This window comes from Cherax quadricarinatus, chromosome 2 (genome assembly GCF_038502225.1).
Source record: "Cherax quadricarinatus isolate ZL_2023a chromosome 2, ASM3850222v1, whole genome shotgun sequence".
In the NCBI taxonomy this organism is placed as follows: domain Eukaryota; kingdom Metazoa; phylum Arthropoda; class Malacostraca; order Decapoda; family Parastacidae; genus Cherax; species Cherax quadricarinatus.
The window spans coordinates 42651691-42677975 of NC_091293.1; the positions used below are offsets into that span (position 1 = coordinate 42651691).

The following is a 26285-nucleotide window of genomic DNA, read 5'->3' on the forward strand; positions in this document are numbered from 1 at the left end:
TATAGCTCTTAGCTGGTGATTGATGTAGCTTAGAGCAGCTGCATTTCTTTTCTTGGATAAGTGAATATCAGTGTACAGTCGTCTGCATGTGCATGGGATTCTGGGATGAGATGAAGAAGGTCGTTGAAGTAGACATTCCATAACAATGGTCCCAGTACGCTTCCTTGTGGAACACTTGCCCCAATAGGATGTCTTGCTGATTCCGTTCCATTGAGAACTACCATTAGAGATCTACCATGAAGGTAATCACTGAGGAGACATAGCGCAGAGTCTGCAATTCCCAGCGCTTGGAGTTTTGCTAAGAGGCCCTGGTACCACACCCGGTCGAAAGCACCAGCAATGTCCAGTGCTACCACACTGGACAGGAGTGACACTGGTCTGTAGTTACTGATTTCTGCTCTGCTCTTCTTTTTGTGAACAGGGACTACATTTGCCTCTTTCCACAGAGAGGGCCATTTACACTGTACTAGGCAGTGCTGAAAGATGCGAGTTAGAGGTGCTGCTAGCTGGTCTGCACATCTTCTTAGCAATCTTGGGCTCAACTTGTATGGGCCCACAGCCTTTTCTTGGTCAAGCGATTCAAGAAGGAAATGCACCTCCTCCTGCCTTATTGTCACCACTGGCAGTTTTGGCACAGTTTTTGCAGCTAGCCAAGGAGGGTCCCTTGCTGGATCAGGAACTTGCATTTTGGTAGCAAAGTGTTCGGCAAAGAGGTCCGCCTTCTCTTGACTACTAGTAGAGGTGGTCCCATCCTGTCGATTGAGAGGTGGAATGAGTTCATCAGGCAGATAACCTTGTCTGTCCTTGACCAGGGACCACCAGGTTTTGGAGCCTACCCTTCCTGATGCTAGGATTTCTCTTATACCTTCTCCATGCTTTGTACTTAGCAGTAGCAGCCTCTCTACAACGAAAGCCAAACCAATGCTGATCTGTAGGCATCGTCACATATTGCCGGTGAGGAATGTGTTCTTGTTGTAGATTAAGGATGTGTCCAGTGAAGGCTTTCACTTGGTTGTCAACATCCCCTTGGAGAAGAGCATTTCAATCGGTGGTGGCGAGCTCAGAGCAAAGGGCTGGCCAATTACCTCTTTCCCATAGCCAGGTTGTGCGTGTGGACTCCTCACCTCTTTCTGTTGGGATCTTAATTGTCGTAAAAGCAGCCTTGTGGTCAGACGATCCAACGTAGCCGAGGGGTTGACAAGTATAAGGTATAAGGTGTTGGTTGAGGTCACCAACAATTATGATATGTTGACAGTTGTGTTGTAGCAGGAGGGAGTCTGCATGTTGCCACTGAGGTCTGTACATTACACATGCCCCTACAGAGGTTCTAGTGTTTATGCAGAGCTTGAAGAACATCATTTCAAGATCAGTAGGGATGGCAACATCAATGTGCTGGGCATGAACACTTTTAGAGAAGCACACAGCAACACCTCCTCCTTGCCATTGTCTGTCTCTTCTCATCCATGAGGTGTAGCCAGCAATTCTTGCAAAATTTTCTGGACTCCAAATCTCTCTCTCTCTCTCTCTCTCTCTCTCTCTCTCTCTCTCTCTCTCTCTCTCTCTCTCTCTCTCTCTCTCTCTCTCTCTCTCTCTCTATCTCTATCTCTATCTCTCTCTCTCTCTCTCTCTCTCTCTCTCTCTCTCTCTCTCTCTCTCTCTCTCTCTCTCCTCTCTCCTCTCTCTCTCTCTCTCTCTCTCTCTCTCTGTCTGTCTGTCTGTCTGTCTGTCTGTCTCTCTCTCTCTCTCTCTCTCTCTCTCTCTCTCTCTCTCTCTCTCTCTCTCTCTCTCTCTCTCTCTCTCTCTCTCTCTCTCTCTCTCTCTCTCTCTCTCTCTCTCTCCCTCTCTTTCTCTCTCTCTCTCTCGCCATTGCACGTACTCATATGGTGTAGACTGCTATTACCATTATATCTGCTCTCATTTAGATCGTTAAACCTATTAGGCTTGGCCAGGGTACTGAACGTCATAAGAACATAAGAACATAAGAAAGGAGTAACACTGCAGGAGGCCTGTTGGCCCATACTAGGCAGGTCCTTTACAATTCATCCCACTAACAAAACATTTGCCCAACCCAATTTTCAATGCCACCCAAGAAATAAGCTCTGATGTGAAAGTCCCACTCAAATCCAACCCCTCCCACTCATGTACTTATCCAACCTAAATTTGAAACTACCCAAAGTCCCAGCCTCAATAACCCAACTAGGTAGACTGTTCCACTCATCAACTACCCTATTTCCAAACCAATACTTTCCTATGTCCTTTCTAAATCTAACAAGTGAATGTAATTTAAAAGTCTTCAATCTTTCTTCATAAGGAATATTTCTAATGCTATGTATTAATTTAGTCATTCTACGTTGAATGTTTTCTAACGAATTTATGTCCATTCTGTAATATGGAGACCAGAATTGAGCTGCATAATCTACGTGAGGCTTTACTAATGATGTATAAAGCTGCAGTATGATCTCTGGACTTCTGTTGCTTACACTTCTTGATATAAATCCCAGTAATCTATTTGCCTTATTACGCACGCTTAGGCATTGCTGTCTTGGTTTAAGGTTGCTGCTCACCATAACCCCCAAGTCCTTTTCGCAATCTGTATGGCCAAGTTCTACATCATATAACTTATAAGTGCTAGGGTTATGGACACTCCCGAGCTTCAGAACCTTGCATTTATCTACATTGAACTGCATCTGTCACTTTTCTGACCAAGAATACAGTTTGTTTAAATCCTCCTGAAGTTCCCTAACATGTACGTTTGAATCAATTATCCTACCTATCTTTGTGTCATCTGCGAATTTGCTCATATCACTAGTAACATCCTCATCAAGATCATTGATATATATTATAAACAACAACGGGCCCAAGACTGATCCCTGTGTAACGCCACTTGTTACAGATCCCCACTCGGATTTAACCCCATTTATGGACACTCTCTGCTTCCTGTCTGTGAGCCATGATTCGGTCCATGAGAGCACTTTTCCCCCAATGCCATGAGCTGCCACTTTCTTTAACAGTCTTTGGTACGGAACTCTATCAAATGCCTTACTAAAATCTAAGTAAATAATATCAAATTCTTTATCGTGGTCAACAGCCTCAAAAGCTTTACTGAAGAAAGTTAATAAATTAGTTAGACAAGACCGGCCTCTTGTGAATCCATGCTGAGTATCATTAATCAAGCTATGCTTATCGAGATGGCTTCTTATAATCTCAGCTATAATTGACTCTAGTAATTTGCCTACAATTGAGGTCAGGCTTATTGGGCGGTAATTTGACCATATGATATCAGACAGAGAGGAACATAAATCCATGATAACCACATATTAGATAATCAATAAAAGGTTCGTAGGCAACATCAGCAGTGAGAATAAAAGCCGCAGTTGCAAATTATTAAAAGGCTTTTAGAAATACAATAAAATATAATATAAAATACGGGTTAAGTGTAGGAAGAAAGAGATTAGAAAATAATAAGTTAGGAAGAGGAAAGTAAGTGGGGCAGACAAGAGGAAGTTAAGTAAAGGAGAAAAGAGACGGGTTAGTAGCAGCAGAAGGTGTGTGTGTGTGTGTGTGTGTGTGTGTGTGTGTGTGTGTGTGTGTGTGTGTGTGTGTGTGTGTGTGTGTGTGTGTGTGTGTGTGTGTGTGTGTGTGTGTGTGTGTGTATGTGTGTGTGTGTGAATCGTACGACGGTGAAGACAGCTGGCAATGATTCTGACTATCGCTGAGATTCTCACCCACAGCTGCATGATATCAGATACACTCACAAACACACAAGACTGGGATAAGTTATCATACCACGAGTTACCCCACTCGTTCTCCGCGCCAATACCGAAAGTAAGACGTATATTGTGTAGTGCGTTGCAGGAACTGTCTCAACCAGTTGCGTTACAGCTTACCCTAGACTTTCCTAGTACTCAAAACGAAGCTACTTTTCAAGGCCAACAACATGGGTCTCTACAAAGGAGCTGTGTGTATGCTTCTCGTGGTGTTTCTCTGTGCAGAGAGTCATGGGGACGACAAAGCTGCGCAAGACAATAATCGAGTTGACCTGATCTGCCCTAATTCCGAAGATATTTCTCCCTGTGTCTGCTTCTCCTTTCCTGACAAGACTACACATTTGGATTGTTCTGCAGTTAGGAGCGAGGCTCAGCTGGCCGAACTGTTCTCCAGCTTAGCAGTCCCAGCCTTCACTTCACTGACTATTGAGTACAATACTGATATAAAAGTGCTGAGGGTTGGAGACTTGGGCAACGTCACCTTCCAAGAGATTTACGTCCACGGTGGCGCTCTGGAGGAGGTGGAGAGCGGTTCTCTCTCCGCCAGTTACTCAATCGCTCACAGCCTGGACTTCAGCTCCAACAGTCTTACGTCGTTCTGCTTTGAGGATATAAAACAGTTTACGAGCCTCCTGGACCTGAATCTAAGCGACAATAAGCTCTACGAGCTCCCACAAATCTCATCTCAGACGCTGACCTCCCTCAGTATCGGAAAAAATCCTTTGACATCGCTGTCTCCCTCGGTATTCAGTGACACTCCTTCACTACGAGCAATCTCCATTTTCGGTACAGAACTCAATAACTTGTTCGCAGGTAAATACATTGATATGTATTGCTAATTTTGGCAGAAATGTCTTCCTGCGCGGTCTTAATCTTGTGTTGATCCTCCCACTAGCTAAGCAACTGATGGTGTACCTGTGCTAGGCATTCACACTTCTTAGAAAAAATCAACATATTACACTGAATATAATATACACCTCTCTGTCTATGCTTTTTTAGAAGTTAATGCAGGCAGAATTCTACGAAGATTTACTCACTGGGTGATGTCTTGAGGACAAGATGGCCATACCCTTAGAGTTACCAGATTACATACAGTTGGAAATTTATAAATAGACCAAATGGGAGTTTGAGGGTAATAAAATATTATATTATATTATATTATATTATATTATATTATATTATATTATATTATCAATAAAAGATTTGTTGACATCGTCAACACAAGAAACAAAAGCTACAATTGCAAACTGCTATGAACCTTTGTAGAGGTGAAATACTATATAATATAATGGCTAATGTAGGAGGAAAGAGTGATGATAGACTAGAGAATAGTGTGTTAAGGAGAGGAGCACACAATAAACACACCCTCACCACACCATCAGCACATCCACAACCAGCAACACACTAACTCTCCCTACACTCACCCTCACTACATTCTCACCACAGTCACCCTAGGCACACACCCTCACTCTATCCTCAACACACTCTCACCACATCCTCACAGCGCTCACTTCCACCTCATCCTCAACACATCCTTACCAATTTGTGCAAGAATGGTATATAATACCGACAAGATGAAATTAAGACACATGTGCAACATCTGGGTATCTTTATCGTAGACGCTTCGCCATCCAGTGGCTCTTCGCACCTACTCCAAGGTTGAGGGACTGATTACCTCATCTTCTGTACATAGTCTTACTGTCTTCAAGTTATGTCTAGAATTTGTATTGATAAAGCCACTGGATGGCGAAACGTCTACAATAAAGATACCCAGATGTTGCACATGTGTCTTAATTTCATCACATCCTTACCAAACTGTACTCATCCCATCCTCAATACACCCCTCACCTCACCATACTCACCACTCTAATCTCAAATTTCGAAGTTCTTATATCCCTCCAGACTCTTCTCTACTTAACTCAAAATAGATAATGTATCCACCAAGAAATTTACCAGGCAGCAATTCATTGCGAATCAAAATTCTGGGAGACAAGTAACACTGTTCTGTAATATGACAGCCAACTCTGTGAGATGACTAACAAAGTTTTGAGAGATGACAAGCCACATTATAGTTGACAGGCAAAATTCTGGTAGATGACTAATAATTTTGGACGAAGGCCGACACAATTCTTGGCCATAATTAACATTTCTGGGAAATGATCATCGCAATACACAAATAACCGGCACATAGAAGAGAGGGGCTTACGATGACGTTTCGGCCCGACTTTGACCATTTACAAAGTCACAGTGTGGCTTTGTAAATGGTTCAAGCCGAACCGAAACGTCGTCGTAAGCTCATCTCTTCTATGTGCGGGTTATTTGTGTATCGTTTTAGTCACGGTATTGTGCCTTTTTCTGTTATTGATCATCGCAGTCCGGGATACGACCAAAGCAATCATGGGCCAAGATAAATAAATCTGGTCTCCTTTATTTTTCATTGGGCTGCCAGTCTGGGCACCTAGCAGAATACGTGAGCTGGATGAACGTTTACCATCGGTTTTTCAAACCATTTATCAACACTGAAGTTGTAAGATGTTGAAGAGTTTTCATTTGACTTGGTTGGTGCTAGGTTTAGAACACCGAGGTAAAGAGTAGAGGGCTATTGTGATAATACAAAAATTGAGACAAGGTGTATTTCAAGTCAGAATAAAGGTTTGGAAGCAAGGGGCATGAGCTGCTTGGTTCATCTGACTGTCCTATTTAGTAATTTATGTGGAAAAGGGCATTCGAGTACAGTTCAAGGAATTTGTTAAAGGAAACGTTTCGCCACGAGTAGCTTCTTCAGTCTTAATGTGGGACTATGTAATCTTAATGTTTTGGACTGATGAAGCCACTCGTGGCGAAACGATTCCTTTAATAAATTCCCTGAACTGTACACAAGTGTCTCTTTCCACAACTTAAAGGTATCACTCTACCATCTACAACTTGATAAAATATTGTCTGGTATCATCTCGTGACGAGGTCACTCAGCGCCACAGGACTAAGAGTAGGTAATCCTAGTTCATTCTTAACTTGTTTATCTCCATACAGTGAGATTTTTTCTTAGTTTACTCAGTGTTCTATGTTAAGTGTATGTAATGCATGGCAGTGCTACTAGTGTGTAAAAATAGAATGGAAAAAATTAGCAGTACAAAGTGTTTATTGTTCAGATTTTGTACCCTACGTCTGAAAATAGTGAAAGTTTTGTGGGTGTTAGCACACCCGTTAAGTTACTTTATTGCTTTACGTGGATCCTTAACCTACATGTATGCAGCGTCCTAAGGGTAGTGGTAGTCTTAGATGTTAAATTGAGATGATACATAGGAATAAATGGTGCTCGTGGTCAATGCTTGGCTACTAAGCTTTTGGGTGACGCATGGGGGGAGGGGGCCACATATAGCTCGAAGTAATACAATTCTGGGGCATGACTAAAATTTCTGAGACATGACCAGAATAATTCTTGGACATGATAACACAATTTTAGGACATGACCAACACAATTCTAGGACGTGATTTTCCTAATTCTGGGACATGACCTTCACAACTCTAAGACATGATCTTCACAATTCTATGGTACGACTAACATAAGTCTGAACTATTTCTAATTATTCTGGGACAGGAGAAAAAAATATGAGACACGACAAACACACATGATTATCATAATCCTGGGACATGATTGGCACAATTCTGGAACATAACGGACAGAATTTTAGATCATGATAAACACCATTCTAGGGCAATGAGCAACAATTCTGATACGTGACCAACACACTTCTGGGGAGATGAGCAACGCAATTCTTAGAGGCGACTAACACAGGTCAACTGACTCCACAGGAACATTCAGCACCCTGGCCAACCTGACGTGGCTTAACCTGTCCGAGAATGAGCTGACCCACATCCACACAGACGCCATTCACATCAAGGTGTTCGGGGCCTCGATTCACCTTGACTACAACAGCATCAAGTACGTCCTTCCCGGTGGCATATCGGGTACGTATCTCCTCATTGAAGATACCCAAGAGTTGCACATGTGTCTAATTTATCAACTTGTAAGTTCTTTGAGCCATTTTTCTACATACGTATCTCCTCACTTACTGGCCCATGCGGGGCAGGTTCATGTCAACCCCCGGCTTAGACCATTGGCCCACCCAGTCAGGTCAAATCCACTTAGGGAAGGAGCACGGCATCTGACCCAATAACACCAGCTAGTCAGATCCAACTCACACCCACCCACACCCACTCATGTATTTATCTAACCTATTTTTAAAACTACACAACGACTTAGCTTCTATGGCGGCACTCGGGAGTTTGTTCCAATCATCCACAAATCTATTACCAAACCAGTGCTTTCCTATATCCTTCCTGAATATGAATGTTTCCAGTTTAAAACCATTGATGTGAGTCCTGTCTTGGCTAGATAATTTTTAGCACGCTATTTACATCCCCTTTATTTATTCCTGTTTTCCATTTATACACCTCAATCATACCCCCCCTGTTGAATTCCTTTCTACAGAGTGTAGATTCAGGGCCCTCAGCCTATCCTTATAGGGAAGATTTCTGATACATGGGATCAACTTTGTCATCCTCTGTACGTTTTCCAGTGCATTTATATCCACTCTGTAATACGGTCACCAGTACTGTGCAGCAGCATAATCTAAATGAGGCCTAACCAAGGATATATTGAGTTGAAAAGCAGCCCCCTCAATAAAGATTCCCATATGTTGCATAAGTGTCTCTTTCTTCAACTTGTCGGCTTTCTAAATCATTTATCACAGTTCAGGATATGTTATTAAAGTGAACGTTTCGCCACGAGTAGTTTTTTTTCAGTCCATATGTCGTCGATATCACCATAACATTCATTTCTAACTGTCTTTAGTGAGTAGAAGCAATTTCTTCAGATAGTAGCAACGACATACTGAGTCAGTAGAACCATCACCTTCAGTTCATAGAAGAGTCGTCATGAATTACAGGTGACCTGTACTTTGCTCAGTGAGGACGTGTCGAGTGTGCCCTCTACGGACTGAACCAAGATGCCCTCCATCGGGCAACTTTACCAACAGCTTATGGAAGAATTGAGGATGGCCAAGATGGAGATTCGGCGACTGACTGAGGAAAACAAGAAGATTCGTAGTACTCCTCCTGTTTTGAGTCCTCAGGTCAAAAAGGGAAACTGGTCAGTGGCTGGACAGCATGGAACGAAGTTGATGATCAAGAAGACGATTGGAAAGGTAGAAACGATGAAGAAGAAAGAGACTGCTGTGGAAACTGTTGTGGAAACATCTAATGCATTCTCAGTGCTCCCCGACGAATGTGAGTCGACTACTGGGAACGTCACGACGAACGACACCAAGGAAGATAAGAATATTGTTGTTGTTGGGGATAGCCAAGTTTGGCACATGGATAGGGCGTTCTGCTTGAAGGACAGGAGTAGGAGACAGAGGGTTTGCTTTCCTGGGGTTGGGATGGAGGATATTGTTAGCTGTCTGGATGACATCATGAGAGGTAATGGGAGCAATCCTACTGTCTGTCTCAGTGCTGGAGGCAATGATGTTGGCAGACGTAGGAGTGAGGACATGATTAGCAGGTATAGGTCAGCAATAGAAATAATTAAGAGGAAGGGTGGGAACCCTGTCATATGTGGTATTTTGCCAAGGAGAGGAGTTGGAAATGAATGGTTGTCCAGGGCAATTGGTGTTAATTGCTTGCTTGACAAATACTGTAAGGAAAATGCGGTAACATTCATTGACAACTGGGATCTCTTCTATGGCAGAAATGACATGTACACCAGGGATGGGGTTCACTTATCTAGGTCTAGGGTAGGGGCACTGGCAACTGCAGTGGAGGGAGCTGTTAGGACTTTAAACTAGGAATAGCTATGGGTTTTGGCAGGAAAACAGTGAAGTCCCAGTGTAGTAATATTATGAGTTCTAGGGAAGCTAGTAATAAGCAGAAGGAGGTAGATATTGAAAAGCCAGTGACACTAGGTGATAAGGACAGTAAAAGGTTTAGTAGAAAAACAGAAATGAGCAGAAAGGGTAAAGAGAAAGGAGAGTCTTTCAATGTACATTATGCTAATAGCCGTAGTGCTAGGAATAAGATGGACGAATTGAGATTAGTTGCTAGTGCAGGTAACATTGATGTATTTGCCATAATTGAGACGTGGTTTAATTCAAAATGTCGGGACATGCCTGCGGAATGTCACATTCAGGGTTTTAAATTGTTCCAAGTAGATAGAAGTATCGGGATGGGGGGTGGGGTGGCAATGTATGTCCGAGATCGCTTGAACTGTTGCATAAAAAAGGGGGTAAAGAGTCTGAAGTCTGAAGTAACACATACAGAGTCTGTTTGGATAGAATTTTCAGAGGGGCATGAAAATTGATTTTAGGTGTGATATACCGTCCCCCAAACTTAGATAGGGACCAGGGGAGACTACTATGGGAGGAAATTGTCAGGGTCACAAGGCACGATAATGTAGTAATTCTAGGAGACTTTAACTTTAGTCATATTGATTGGAATTTCTTGACTGGGAATTTAGAATCATACGACTTCTTAGAAGTAGTTCAGGATTGTTTTTTGAAGCAGTTTGTGACAGAGCCTACAAGGGAAAATAACCTGCTTGACTTAGTTCTGGCAAACAATGAATCGCTTGTTAATAATGTAGAAATTTCCAAGGAACTCGGTGCTAGCGACCACAAATCAATTACATTTATCATTGAATGAAAGTATGGATAACTCAGAAACAGTCCCAGATTTTCGCTTAGCGGATTACGATGAGCTTAGAGAACACTTATCATCTGTTGACTGGGGTAACGAAGAGAGCTATCAGTATGACAGTTTTCTGAACACTATACATGCTGCTAAAAGAACGTTTATCCCGTATAAAGAAATTAGATCAAATAGAAATGACCCAAAATGGATGAATAATAGGCTGAAATATCTACTAGGGCATAAGAAAGGAATTTATAGGCGTATCAGAAGAGGTGAGGGTCATCTTATGAATCAGTATATTGACATTAAGAGGGACATTAAAAAGGGGATAAGAAAAGCTAAAAGGGACTATGAAATTAAAGTTGCTAGGGATTCGAAAAATAACCCAAAAAGTTTTTTCCAGGTCTATAGAACAAAAGTTAGAGATAAGATAGGTCCCCTTAAAAATAAGTATGGGCATCTTACTGACAAAGAGAATGAAACCATACCATGGGCGGGATTGAACCCGTGGTCAGAGAGTCTCAAAACTCCAGACAGTCGCGTTAGCCACTGGACCAGCTAGCCATACCACTGGACCAGCTAGCTGGTCCACTGGCTATGGTATGGTTTGTTTGCAATCGTGTCATTACGATTTCGTGAGTCAAAGAGAATGAAATGTGCTCGATTTTAAATAATTATTTTATCTCGGTTTTTACACAGGAAGACACTAACAATATTCCAGTAATTAATATTTGTGGAAACAAATGGTGTAAAATACCGACACAATGGAAATATAAACACATATGCAGTATAATGTGATCATTTATTGACAACGTTTCGCCCACTTAGTGAGCTTTTTCAAGTCACAAACAGATCTACCTGGGTGGAAGGTACGCGAGTATTTATAGTCAGGTTCAGAATGCTGAGGTCAGGTGGAGAATGCTGCATCTGATGATGTACCGGGTGGGGTTATAGAGTCTAAACTCTTAGGTAGCTTGGAAGAGAGATTGGATAGGTATATGAGTAGACCTTCTACAGTGTTCCTCCATTCCTATGCTCTTATGTAGGATAGTGCTGAAGAAGTTTCTTGGCAAGTGGTTCAGCTATGTTATAGAAGCCATTATTCTGGTTGAAGTTGTCGGATATAGAGATAAGCGATGATTCCAGGATTCTTCGGTACTGAGTGTTGTCTTCTCTGGCGATAAGTCTTGAGTTTCTGAAGTTTATTAAATGGTTGTGTGAATTACGGTGTTGTACGCAGGCATTTCTCGTATCGTCAGACCTACTTGCGTATTGGTGTTCTGAAATACGTGTTTGGAGGTATCTTGATGTTTCGCCCGCGTATAATTTGCTGCAGTCATTAAAAAGGATTATGTATACCCCTGCAGAGGATGGACGCTTGTCCTGTCTATCACTGGTAATGTCCTTGCAGGGGTATACATAATCCCTTGTAATTACCGATATTTCTATCTGCTTGGAACAATTTAAAACCCTGATTGTGACATTCCGAAGGCATGTCCCGACTTTTGGAATTAATCCACACCTCAGTGATTGCAAATACATCAAAGTTACCTGCACTAGCAACTAATCTCAACTCATCCATCTTATTCCTCGCACTACGGCTATTAGCTTAATATAATTTTAAAGACCCACCTTTCTCTTTACCCTTCCTGCTCATATCTTTTTTTTACTAAACCTATTACTGTTCTTGTCGCCTAGTGCCATTGGCTTTCCAATATCAACTCATTCTGGAAATATAAACACATATGCAGTTTAATATGATCCTTTATTGACAACGTTTCGGCTACACAGTGGGCTTTTTCAAGTAACAAACAGATCTGTTTGTGACTTGAAAAAGCCCACTGTGTGGGCGAAACGTTGTCAATAAAGGATCACATTAAACTGCATATGTGTTCATATTTCCACTGTGTCGGAATTTTATACCATTTATTTCCATCAACTCATTCTGCCTATTACTAGTTCCCCTAGAACTCATAGTATTACTACACTGGGACTTCACTGTATTCTCGCCAAAACCCATACCACTATCTATTCCTAGTTTAAAGCCCTAACAGCTCCCTCCACTGCCGTTGCCAGTGCCCCCACCCCAAACCTAGATAAGTGAACCCAATCCCTGGCATACATGTCATTTCTGCCATTGAAGAGGTCCCAGTTGTCAATGAATGTTACCACATTTTCCTTACAATATTTGTCCAGCCAGCAATTTACACCAATTACCCTGGACAACCATTCTTTTCCAACTCCTCTCCTTGGCAAAATACCACATATGACAGGGTTCCCACCCTTCTTCCTAATTATCTCTATTGCTGACCTATACCGCTAATCAGATCCTCACTCCTACGTCTGCCAACATCGTTGCCTCCAGCACTGAGACAGATAATAGGATTGCTCCCATTACCTATTATGATGTCATCCAGACAGCTAACAATATCCTTCATCCCAGCCCCAGGAAAACACATTCTCTGCCTCCTACTCCTATCCTTCAAGCAGAATGCCCTATCCATGTACCTATTCTGGCTATCCCCACCAACAACAATGTTTTTACCTTCCTTGGCGTCGTCCGTCGTGATGGTCTTCGTTGGGGTTTCTAGGGATGTCTCACTCACGTCAGCCAACGCTTCCTTGGTGCTCGTTGTGACATTCCCAGTAGAACACCCACATTCGTCGGGTAGCACCGAAAATGGGTTGGAAGCTTCTACAGTAGTCTTCTGGGCCCTTGTTGTGTCTGCCTCTCCAACAGTCTTCTTGATCCTCAGCTTGGTTCCATGTTGTCCGGCCACTGACCAAGTTCCTCTCTTAACCTGGGGACTCACTACAGGAGGATTACTACGAATCCTCTTCTTCTCCTCCGTTAATCGACGTATCTCCTGCTTAGCAACCCTAAGCTCTTCTTTCAGCTGCTGGTAAAGTTGCTCAAGAGAGGGCATCCTGGTTCAGATTCACAGAGAGCACACAAACAGGTCTTCACAGAGCTAAGTACACGTCACGAGAGAAAGCAATTATTTAAAAAATAATTAATTATTCATGCGAAGCTGACCTTTAGGACACCCGTAAACATTGTTATGCTCAGTAAGTATTACTGCAGAAAGTCACGAGCACAGTATTCAGTGTATGCGGATTCTTTAACACTTAAACATTAAAGACTGATTTAGTGAGCGATCTAACGAAACTAGCATAAAATATAATGTGGATATAACTCCCACTGTCTAATAAATAGAGAGGTCATGAGTACAGATACAGGTGGGAATCCCTTACAATAACGACCTCCATCATACACATTGTAAACTATGTGATCAACTTGATTCACACACACTACCCCACTGTGTACTAGAATGTGACCAGACTTCTACCTGGAGAGTGGTCCGAGGGTCAACGTCCTAGAGGCTCGGTCCCGGTGTATGGCCTGATCAACCAGGCTGTTGGTGCTAGTAATTCGAAGACCAATAAAAGAAAGAAGGAGCACTGCAGCAGGCCTACTGGCCAATGCTAGGCAGGTCCAAGTCGCCTGTTCGTCTAGGCCAGTCAGGTTCAGGTTACATCCACTTAAGAAGGAGGGAGCAATGCACCGGACGGGTCATCACAAGATTAAGAACCGTGCCAGGACTCCGGTCTTGGCGAACATTATACACATACATCGGATCCACTCTCCGCAGATTTCATCAGACTCCACATCATAGCATTCCCGTATTCACCCTGATGCACTACTCAGACCGAGTGAAGATTAAACCGAGAAGCGGGACAATCAATGACTCGTCCAAATTAACACTGGCAGCTGCCGTTAGCGGCCTTCTGCAAGTCCAATGTAATGCGATTTTATCGCTCAAAGAGGCTTTTGTTGTGGTTTGTACTAACGATATAGAGACCGAGAAATTCATCACCACTGATGCTACAACCATCTTAACCAAGAGATTCTGCTTCTGACTCTCGCCTCGGCAGGTCATAGCAGCTCTCCTTGTTCAGTCTCCCCACGATCCCCGTTGGGGAGGAGAACCTCTACCATCTCCACGATGTCTCATCGTGTGAGAATTAAGCCCAAGTCTGCTGTCGTCGACGACGCCACGAAGCTTGAGCTTGTAGCCTCACTCAACACTTGTCTTCAAGCCAAATTCTCCAAGATTACTTCACTGAAAGAAGCCTTCATCGTCACCTTTCTCGATGATTCTGAAGCTGACAAAGTACTTGCACATACAGCCATGAAGACCTTAGAAGACCGTGGCTTTACCATCTCCACGTCACCATATATGCTTGCAAAACGTTCTGTGTTCATGAAACGTCTTGACAGGCTAATCACGAGCATGTCTGTCGAGGAAATTACGTCATCACTTAAAGACCTCAACATTTGGGCCAAGATTGACTCTGTTGTGAAGATCCCCAACGTTTCCTCGATGCTCAAGGTCACGTTTCTGGACGTTACCATGGCGACCAGAGCACTGTCTGATGGCCTGGCCATCTCTTACTACTTCATCAACCCTCGACAGATTGAGCCTGAACGATTCACTTACATAACACCTTGTTGGACATGCTACTCGTACAGTCACTCTACTGCCGACTGCCACGTGAAGAATAAGAAGATATGTTCCACCTGTGGGTCTGCAGATCACGACTTTCACTCTTGCACTTCCACTGTTGCTCCTACCTGCATCAACTATAAGAGTGATCACCATACTCTTGCAGCCAAATGTCCAGTACGCAAGGATATCCTCTCTAAGAAACTGAAAGAAGAAACTAAGAAGTCTACAGGAAACTCTCCTACTTATGCTGCAAAAGCTAAGCTTCAGACGACCACCACCAAGATTTTACAAGCCACTCAGCAGCCTCCACCACTCACCGCCTCTCCTCTACCAGACAATATTTCAACAATGATGTATGCACACAAACCATACCACAGGCGGGATTTGAACCCGCGGTCAGAGAGTCTCAAAACTCCAGACCGTCGCGTTAGCCACTGGACCAGCTAACCACAATAAGATTCGTCCAACTAGGTATGTTTCTACACCATAGGAAGGTTAGCATAGGCACCACTGTGACCACAAATGAAAGTTTTTACAGACGAATCTCCAGCTAGCGTGGCCGTGACGAACTCTAGCTCAAATCCCCTCAAGAAACAACTAGAACAGCAAAAGAAAAACACTACTCAATCTTCAACACAGCTGCAATTACAACACCACAAGCAAACACCACCAAAATTCTCAAGGCCACTCAAATTGTGTCCTCCATCAGTAATACATTTCCACCGATACCTGCCGGTGATCCCACCAAAATTCTCTACTGCATTATGTATGCTCATGTGCACGATGTAGCTGTACCTGGATTCTTCAATTATACCATCAATGAACTCTTCAGGCTAAACAACATGCCCAGCTTTACATTTCCTGAATCTCCACCTTCGACAGACATCATCAAGTCCAACGTAAATATTGTCAACATTTCCACAGCTACACCACCACCATCGCCTCCATGTGACGAGACTTCTCTAAATCCCACCAATGAGAGGCTACCACCGCCTTCTTCTACTACCACTGCAATGGACCAATCAGCGACCTCGCCTCGCCCGTCTCAGCCACCAGCCAAAAGAGCTAAAACGGTACAGCATCGTGATATAATTCTCGCTGCCCCGGCCTAATCAGTCACTCCTTCAACTGCCACTACTGCCAGCCCTCCTGTGTCTGCCCTCGATAATGAGCCTGAATACATAGCTTTGCCTGGTGTCTGATTCTACACAACTGACCAATACAATGACAAAATGATTGCCCAAGAAATTCATCAACGACTTCAGGATGGGACTGTTAAGTTTACCTGCTACTCGAAGCATGTCTACACCTTCGAACAAATGCTTCAACGCGTCACCCATCGTATAACAGATAGCAAAAACCTGATTGAAGTGGACTACATCTCAAGGAAGAAGTTCAAATCACTCCAAAACGGTTCACGCCACTAGCAAGCTTCCCATCGACCAATCACAGTAAAGCTGTTCCCCAGCACTCAGCCACTGGCTAAAGCTAGGGTGTGGCTCCAATCGACTCTGTAATGGCTGCCTTCTCGGCCCTTCCTGACACTGTCTGCTGCTGTGCAGCTTCACCAGCCTTCCTCGCATCGCCAGTTGCTGCGCAGTTGGCATGCCATTCAAGACACTCCCATTCCTGGGAGCCAAGGCCGGGCCACGTCTTGGAAAAGGCCAGGGCTGGGCGCTGTACCGGCGAATCTACAACAACATGGGATCCACTGGCCCAAGTCAGTCACGTGCAACTCACACTCACCCACACCCACTCATGTATTTGTCCACCCTATTTTTAAAACAGCACAAGGTTTTAGCTTCAGTGACGTTACTTGGAAGTTTGTTCCATTCATCCGCAACTCCATTACCAAACCAGTGCTTTCCTATATCTTTCCTAAATCTAAATTCTTCCACCTTGAAACTTCTAAGCCTTTCTAGAGAGTGTAGATTCAGGGCCCTCAGTCTATCCTCATAGGAAAGATTTCCGATACATAGGATCAACTTAGTCATCCTTCTTTGTACTTATTCCAATGCATTTATATCTATTCTATAATACGGTGACCAGAACTATGCAGAATAATCTAAATGAGGTATAACCAACGATATATAGAGTGGAAGAATAACCTGAGGACTCTTACTATTAATACTTCTTGATATGAAGCCAAGAATTCTATTCGTTTTGTTGAGGAAACACTTACGCACTGTTGTCTTGGTTTTAGATTACTACTAACCAGAACTCTTAAGTCATTTTCGCAATCAGTGATATTACGATCTACAGTATTTAGTTTATAAGTGTCATTGTTATTTTCCATTCCAACACATAGAACTTTGCATTTGTCAGTGTAAACTGCATCTTCCATTTCTCCGACCACTACATGAGTCGTAAGGAAGGAACGCCCCTTTGTAAAACCATGCTGAGATTCATTGCTCACTTTATGTCTTTCAAGGTGGTTACGAATAGCCTCGGCAATTATAGATTCCATCAATTTTCCCACTATGGTGGTTAGGCTTATTGGTCTGTAGTTCGAAGCTAAGGACCTTTCACCTGCTCTGTAGATAGGTATCACATATGCCATTTTTCACTTATTTGGTGCTATGCCAGTCTTAGAGATATGTTGAAAAGACTAGGCAAAGGTTCACTAAGTTCCTCCTTACATTCCTTTAAAACCCTTGCGTACAGTTCATCAGGCCCTGGAGATTTGTTAGGTTTTTAATTTATCTATTTGTCTGAGAACCATGTCACTAGTGACCAGGATCGTGCATAACTTTCATCGTTCAGTTCAACATAGTTTATTATTTCTGGAAAATTACTAGTAACTTCCTGCATAAAATCAGAGGAAATAAGTGTTAAAATTCTATACATTTCCTTATCACTGTCGGTGAGCTGACCTGAATGACTTTTGAGTGGGCCTATCTTTTCCTTAATCTTACGTTTGTATAACCTGAAAGAAACCATATTGACACGACTTCAAACAAACCATACCACGGTCGGGGTTAGAACCCGCGATCGCGGGCTCTAACCCCGACCGTGGTATGGTTTGGGTTACTTTTCAAATCCCTTGCGACTTCATCGTCATAAGTTCTTTTTGCTTTCCTTAGTCCCTGTAAATGCCTCTCTTTTGATTAATGAGATGCTTTAATCTATTGTTTACCCAGGATCTGTGTAAACCCATTTCAGCCTAGTTTGACTGCTTTATCATAAAAAAACACACACATAGACAAAGCGAGAAAGCAATAATACAATGAAAAATAAAGTAATTATTCGTGTCAAACTGACACTTAGAACACTTGTAAACATACACACGAACACATCACTGACTGCAGAAAACGTTCAATACGCATTCTAAACAGGAACAACGTCGATACTAAAGAGGAAACACCAGCCCAATATATTGTTCTGCCTGTCAACAACGTAACCTCAGACGTATCCCTGACAATGAAAGGAAGTCAGTTTAAAATAGCTACTAACTCCTCGACCACTGTCAGAGATTTAATAAGGAAGCAGACATACTGACACCGGTATAGGGATCTCCGCCATACTTTGTGGAGAGTGTGATAATATGTGGGCAAAACAACGTGATTCCTACAAATACGAATACCTGAACATAAAAATGCGTGCAACTGAGACTACCAAAGAAATGTCTGTGATCAATGCAGGAGCAAGCAAGACCACCTCATAAGATTAGGAAGAGATAAATTAAGTTATAGATGGAAGTGACCGACGACGTTGACAGTATTTAGAGGCCACCATGATAGCAGTAACCAGCACCACCCAACAAAAAATCTGGTTTCTACGGCATTACCAGTTTTAGCAAACCGCTCACTATCCAATCTGGACACTGCCATTAGATGACATCAGCCATCACCGTCACGTCTGCACCAGGGAATTCTTTTGTATGTTACTCCACTGCTGACAGGTCCTCAAACCCTACCCATCACACCTTAACTGTATTACTACTCCCTCTGTTACCTCTACCCTCTCAACAACCTGCCACCTTACTCCCGCTATTATACATATATATATATATATATATATATATATATATATATATATATATATATATATATATATATATATATATATATATATATATATATATATATATATATATATATATATATATATATATATATATATATATATATATATATATATATATATATATATATATATATATATATATATATATATATATATATATGTATATATATATATATTTATATTTACATATATATATATATATATATATATATATATATATATATATATATATATATATATATATATATATACATATATACACACATATATATATATATATATATATATATACATATATATTTATGTCGTGCCGAATATGTAAAACTGGTCAATTAGCAAGAACTCATTTAAAATTAAGCCCTTTCTGAAATTTTCTCTTATACGTTTAAAAATATATTTTTTTCACTTCATGTTAATGTAAAAATTTTAAATTTTGCAACAAAAGAATCTTAGAAAACTTACCTAACCTTATTATAACAAGAGCAATTTATTTTAGCCTAACCCAACTAAATATATTTTAAATACGTTTAAGATAATTTAATACTAAACAAACACAATCAAATATATTTTTTTCGTTAGGTTCAGAATGATTTTGGCGAAATTATTGCATACACAAATTTTCACTTGTCCTATATGGCAAGATGATAGTTGCTGTTTAAGCCAAGATCGCAAGTTCTGCCTATTCGGCACGACATATATATATATATACATATATACACACACACATATATATATATATATATATATATATATATATATATACATATACACACACACACACACACACACACACACACATATATATATATATATATATATATATATATATATATATATATATATATATATATATATATATATATATATATATATATATACATATATATATATATATATATATATATATATATATATATATATATATATATATATATATATATACATATATATATATATATATGTATATATATAATTGTTGAGAGGGTAGAGGTAACAGAGGGAGTAGTAATACAGTTGAGGTGTGATGGGCAAGGTTTGAGGACCTGTAAGCAGTGTGCATATGTGTCTTTATCTAAAATATGAAGAAACCTTGGGTACAAATACAGGTGGATAACACTGATAACAACGACCTCCTTGACACACACACACACACACGTGCGCGCGAGCACACATTCACACAAACACAAGTGCGCTCACACAAGGAGGCAGAAGAAAAGTTTGTTCCCAAGGGCAACAGAAATACTGGGAAGACCAGAACGAGCCCCTGGTTTACCCGAAGGTGTAGGGAGGGAAAAACTAAGTTCACTAGAGAATGGAAAAAAGTACATAAGGCATAGAACCCAGGAAAATAAGGAGATTAGTCGAAGAGCCAGAAACGAGTATGCACAGATTAAGAGAGAGGCATAGCGACAGTACGAAAACAACATAGCATCGAAAATCAAGTCTGATCCGAAACTGCTGTATAGCCACATTAGGAGGAAGACAACAGTCAAAAACCAAGTGATCAGGCTGAGGAAAGAAAGTGGGGAACTCACAAGAAATGATCAAGAGGTATGTGAGGAGCTCAACACGAGATTCAAGGAAGTGTTTACAGTAGAGATATTAAGGCTCTGGGAAGACAGCACAGAGGGGAACACCAACAAGGAATATACCAACAAGTGTTGGATGACATACACACAACTGAGGAGGAGGTGCAGAAGCTGCTAAGTGATCTTGATAGCTCAAAGGCGATGGGACCGGACAACATCTCCCCGTGGGTCCTTAGAGAAGGAGCAGAGACGCTGTGTGTCCCACTAACCACAATCTTCAAAACATCCCTTGAAACTGGGCAAATACCTGAGGTATGGAAGACAGCAAATGAAGACCCCATTTTTAAGAAAGGAGACAGAAACGAGGCACTAAACTACAGACCAGTGTCAGTGACGTGTTTAGTATGCAAAGTCATGGAGAAGATTATCAGAGAGTGGTGGAGCGCCTGGAACGGAATAAGCTTATAAATGACAAACAGCATGGATTCATGGAAAGCAAATCCTGTATCACTAACCTTCTGGAGTTTTATGACAAAGTAACAGAAGTAGGACACTAGAGAGAGGGGTGGGTTGATTGCATTTTCCTGGACTGCAGGAAGGCCTTCGACATAGTTCCTCACAAGAGATTAGCGCAGAAGCTGGAGGATCAGGCGCATGTAACAGGAAGGGCACTGCAAAGGATCAGAGAATACCTAACAGGGAGGCAATAACGAGTCATAGTACGTGATGAGGTATCACAGTGGGCGCCTGTGACGAGAGGGGTCCCAGAGGGGTCAGTCCTGGGACCAGTGCTATTTTTGGTATATGTGAATGACGTGATGGAAGGGATAGACTCAGAAGTGTCCATGTTCGCAGATGATGTGAAGTTAATGAGGAAAATTAAATCAGATGAGGATCAGGCAGGACTTCAAAGAGACCTGGACAAGCTGAACACGTGGTCCAGCAACTGGCTTCTCAAATTCAACCCCGCCAAATGCAAAGTCATGAAGACTGGGGAAAGGCAAAGAAAACCGCAGACAAAGTATAGGCTAGGTGGCCAAAGACTGCAAACCTCACTCAATGAGAAAGATCTTGGGGTGAGCATAACACCGAGCACGTCTCCGGAAGCACACATCAACCAGATAACTGCTGCAGTATATGGGCGCCTGGCAAACCTGAGAATAGCGTTCCGATACCTTAGTAAAGAATCGTTCAAGACACTGTACACTGTACGTCAGAACCTTAATGGAGTATGCAGCACCATTTTGGCACCCACACCTGGTCAAGCACATCAAGAAATTAGAGAGAGTGCAAAAGTTTTTAATAAGGTTAATTCCGGAGGTCAGGGGAATGTCCGAAGAAGAAGGGTTGATGGAAATCGGCCTGACGACACTGGAAGACTGGAGGGTCAGAGTAGACATGATGGCGACATTCAAAATACTGCGTGGAATAGATAAGGTGGACAGAGACAGGATGTTCCTGAGAGAAGATACAGAAACAAGGGGTCACAATTGGAAGCTGAAGACTCAGACGAGTCACAGAGATGTTAGGAAGTATTTCTTCAGTCACAGAGTCGTCAAGAAGTGGAATATTCTAGCAAGTGATGTAGTGGAGGCAGGAACCATACAATAAATTTGCTTATGTCGCTATTTATTCCCTCATCTATGTCGTTTATGTAAATTGCGAACAACAACGGGCCCAACACTGACCCCTGTGGAACACCGCTTGTTACATGCCCCCATTCTGATTTCTCCCCATTTGTGCAAACTCTCTGCTGCCTATTTGTCAGCCATGCCTCTACCGAGGAAAAAAAATTTCCTCCTATTCCGTATGCCTTAAGTTTCCTCAATAGCCTCTGATGTGGAACTCTATCAAAAGCCTTATTGAAATCCATACACACAATATCATATTCAATACCATGATCTACCTCCTCAAACACCTTAGTGAAAAAAGTTAGTAAATTCGTAAGACAGGGACGCCCCTTTGTAAAACCGTGTTGAGATTCATTAATGAATTTATGCCTATCAATATGGCTACGAATTGCTTCGGCAATTATTGATTCCATAAATTTTCCAACTATGGAGATAAGGCTTATTGGTCTATAGTTCGAAGCTAAGGACCTGTCACCTGCCTTGTAAATAGGTATTACATTTGCCATTTTCCACTTATCAGGCACTATGCCAGTTTGTAGTGATATGTTAAAAAGATTAGCCAAAGGTATGCTAATTTCCTCTTTACATTCCTTTAACACCCTTGCAAACAGTTCATCAGGGCCTGGGGATTTGTTATGTTTTAGTTTCTCTATTTGTCTGAGGACCATGTCACTAGTTACCGCAATCGTGCATAGTTTATTATAGTCCTGTTCTACATAATCTATTATTCCAGGAATTTCGCTAGTATTTTCGTGGGTGAAAACTGAGAGGAAGTAGGTATTGAGAATTTCACACATATCCTTATCACTGTCAGTGATCTGGCCTGAGTTACTCTTAAGTAGGCCTAATTTGTCCCTAATCTTACTTCTGTATACCTGAAAGAACCTTTTTGGGTTAGTCTTCGAATCCCTTGTGACCTTAACCTCATAATCCCTTTTTGCCTTCTTATTCCTTTTTTATTTCTCTCTTTAATTGAATATATTGATTTCTTAACTGCCCATCCCCTCTTTTTGATGAGTCTATATATACCTGTCTTTTGACCAATGAGATGTTTTAATCTATTGTTCATTCATTTGGGATAATTTTTGTTAGATCTAATTTCCCTACTCGGAACAAAAGTTGTCTGGGCAGCTAAAACTATGCTCTGAAAAACGTCATACTGGCAACCAAGTTCACCTACCTGACCCATATTCAGGACATCCAATTTAGCCCACCCAGGTAATTTCTCAATCCCATGAAATTGGCCAGCAAAAGTCTGGGACAGAGATTTGATTGCAGGTATCTGGGTAATTCCACGATATATTGAAACTCAGTGATTTGTGACCACTTTTCCCCAAGTTTATCATTAACCTCAAGATTATTAATTAGTGATTCTTTGCTGGCAAGAACCAAGTCAAGCAGATTGTTTCCTCTAGTTGGTTCTGTCACAAACTGTTCTAAAAAGCAATCCTACTGTCATATTATCTCTCTCATCTTCCTCCTCCTTCTTCAACTCTTCCTCCTCCTCCTTCTTCAACTTTTCCTCCTCCTTATTCTTCAACTCTTTCTCCTCCTTCTTCAACTCTTCCTCCCCCTCCTCCTTCTTCAACTCTTCCTCCTCCTCCTTCCTCAACTCTTCCTCCTCCTCCTCCTTCTTTAACTCTTCCTCCTCCTCCTTCTTCAGCTCTTCTTCCTCCTCTTCATATAATAAATTATTGCGCTTACGATTGCTACAGTGCTAAGAATAAGAGTTTCTGCAAGCATTTGGTAACCTAAGAGCTGTTATCCAACCTCAGTACAATTTACAAGCTAAGAGTTGTTATTAAACCTCAGTACAATTACAAGATAAGAGTTGTTATCAAACCTCAGTACAATTTACAAGCTAAGAGTAGTTATCCAACCTCAATACAATTTACAAACTAAGAGTAGTTATCCAACTTCAGTACGATTTTCAAGCTAAGAGCTGTTATCTAACCTCAACACAGTTTAAAAGCTAAGATTAGTTATCCAACCTTAGTACAATTTACAAACCAAGAGCTCTTATCCCACCTTAGCACAATGTACAAGCTAGTAACAGTTATCTGCTCTCATTACAATTTGTAAGCTAAGAGTTATTATTCTATCTCAGCACAGTTTACAAGCTAAGAGCTGTTATCCTACTTCAACTCAGTTTATAAAACAGAAGGTTTTGTTCGAATTATTAACCCGGAAGGTTAGTGACCTTGGATAACCCAGAGAAGTCAGAATGTCAGCAGACTGACTCATTTCCAGTGAGGGTCTTAGCTAAGAGCAGTTATCCTACCTCATCACAATTTACAGGTTGATGAATGAGACACTTGTGCAACATTTTGTATCTTTATTAAGGAAACGTCTCTCCAGCCAGTGACTTCTTCAGTACAAAGAAGAATGGTGGAAGATAATGAGTTTGAGGTAATATCTGTCAGACAGAACCACCTTGGGATCTTGATACAAGGAATTCTTCAGTCACTTGCCTAAACTACAGGCATGGCCAAATTCCACCAGTAGATTTTTCCCATCGGTGATATCCTCAACTGCTTTAACTCACCTGTCTGCAGTATATGAGCTCTTTCACACATATGTTGTAATTCTACCAAGACTGATGGACTGAACAACTCGACTCCAGGCTGAGGAATTGATTATACCCAAACTCCTTATCATCTTCCATTATTCTTCTCTGCACTGACTGAGGAAATCACTGGCTGGCGAAACATATCGTAAATGTCCCACAAATGTCTCACTCACCAACTTACCAGTTTTCTAAACCATTTATGTTATAACAATTTACAGGGCTACAGTAGTTATAATTATGAAAATGGTCTATAATATCGATAGTAGATGAGTAAGACACATGGGCAACAGTTGAGTGTCTTTGCTGTTGAAACATTTCGCCTACATGGTAGGCGTCTTCAGTCAAATACAAAAATGAATAAATACATAGAAAGTAGGAATAATGGCGAGGTAAAGATAATGTGATCAGTCCATCAGCTTTTTGAGGTAGTCAGTTCCTCAGCCAGGAAAAGAGTTTAACTATATAGTCTGAAAGTTAAGACACATGTGCAACATCTGGGTATCTTTATTGTAGACGTTTCGCCATCCGGTGGCTTTATCAATACAGATTCTAGGACATAACTAGAAGACAGTAGAACTATATACAAAAGATGAGGTAATTAGTCCCTCAGCCTTGGAGTTGGTGTGGCAAGCACCGTGATTGTAGAGATTCTGGACCACAGACAAGAAGACTGGCGCTTATATAGGCGTCAGCGAATAGGGACGTGTAGCAGAGGAGGGCATTGTTACTGGTAGGCGGGATTCCCCAGTGGAAGTAGGTCATAGCCAAAGGGATGGGTTAGTTGTAGTAGCCGTGAAGAAGGTCATGTAGATGTTCTCTGAACAAAGATTCCATGATGTTGTGGAATCTTGGTTCAGAGGACATCTATATGACGAAAGATTGGATATCAGATTGGAGGGAGAGAGTATGGAGGAGGTGAATGTATTCAGATATTTAGGAGTGGACGTGTCAGCAGATGAATCTATGAGAGATGAGGTGAACCATAGAATTGATGAGGAGAAAAAGGTAAGTGGTGAACTTAGGAGTCTGCGGAGACAGAAAACTTTGTCCTTGGAAGCAAAGAGGGGACTGTATGAAAGTAGAGTTATACCAACGTTCTTGTATGGGTGTGAAGCATGGGTGATGAATGTTGCAACAAGGAGAAGGCTGGAGGAAGTGTAGATGTCATGTCTGAGGGAAATGTGAGGTGTGAATATAATACAGAGAATTCATAGTTTAGAAATTAGGATGAGGTGTCAGATTACCAAAACTATTATCCGGAGGGCTGAGGAGGGGTTGTTGAGGTGATTCGGACATGTAGAGAGGAAGGAGCGAAATAGAATGACTTCGAGAGTGTATAAATCTGTAGTGGAGGGAAAGAGGAGTAGGGGTCGGCCTAGGAAAGGTTGGAGGAACGGGTTAAAGGAGGTTTTGTGTGCGAGGGGCTTGGACTTCCAGCAAGCATGCATGAGCATGTTAGATAGAAGCGAATGGAGACAAATGGTTTTCAGGACTTGAGGTACTGTTGGAGTGTGAGCAAGGTAACATTTATGAAGGATTCAGGGAAACCGGCAGGCAGGAATTTG

The 26285-nt window shown here is 41.6% G+C and overlaps 1 protein-coding gene across 1 annotated transcript in view; it reads left to right on the forward strand.

The window, feature by feature from the left end:
• The first annotated feature begins 3750 nt into the window (after positions 1 to 3750).
• LOC128687956 (oplophorus-luciferin 2-monooxygenase non-catalytic subunit) overlaps positions 3751 to 26285 on the forward strand; it is a 35248-nt gene continuing 12713 nt past the window's right edge. The window contains exons 1-2 of the mRNA XM_053775630.2: positions 3751 to 4580; positions 7581 to 7736. Of these exons, the coding sequence (XP_053631605.1) occupies positions 3938 to 4580; positions 7581 to 7736 (799 nt within the window). The 5' untranslated portion in view covers positions 3751 to 3937. The remainder of the gene's footprint in view (positions 4581 to 7580; positions 7737 to 26285) is intronic.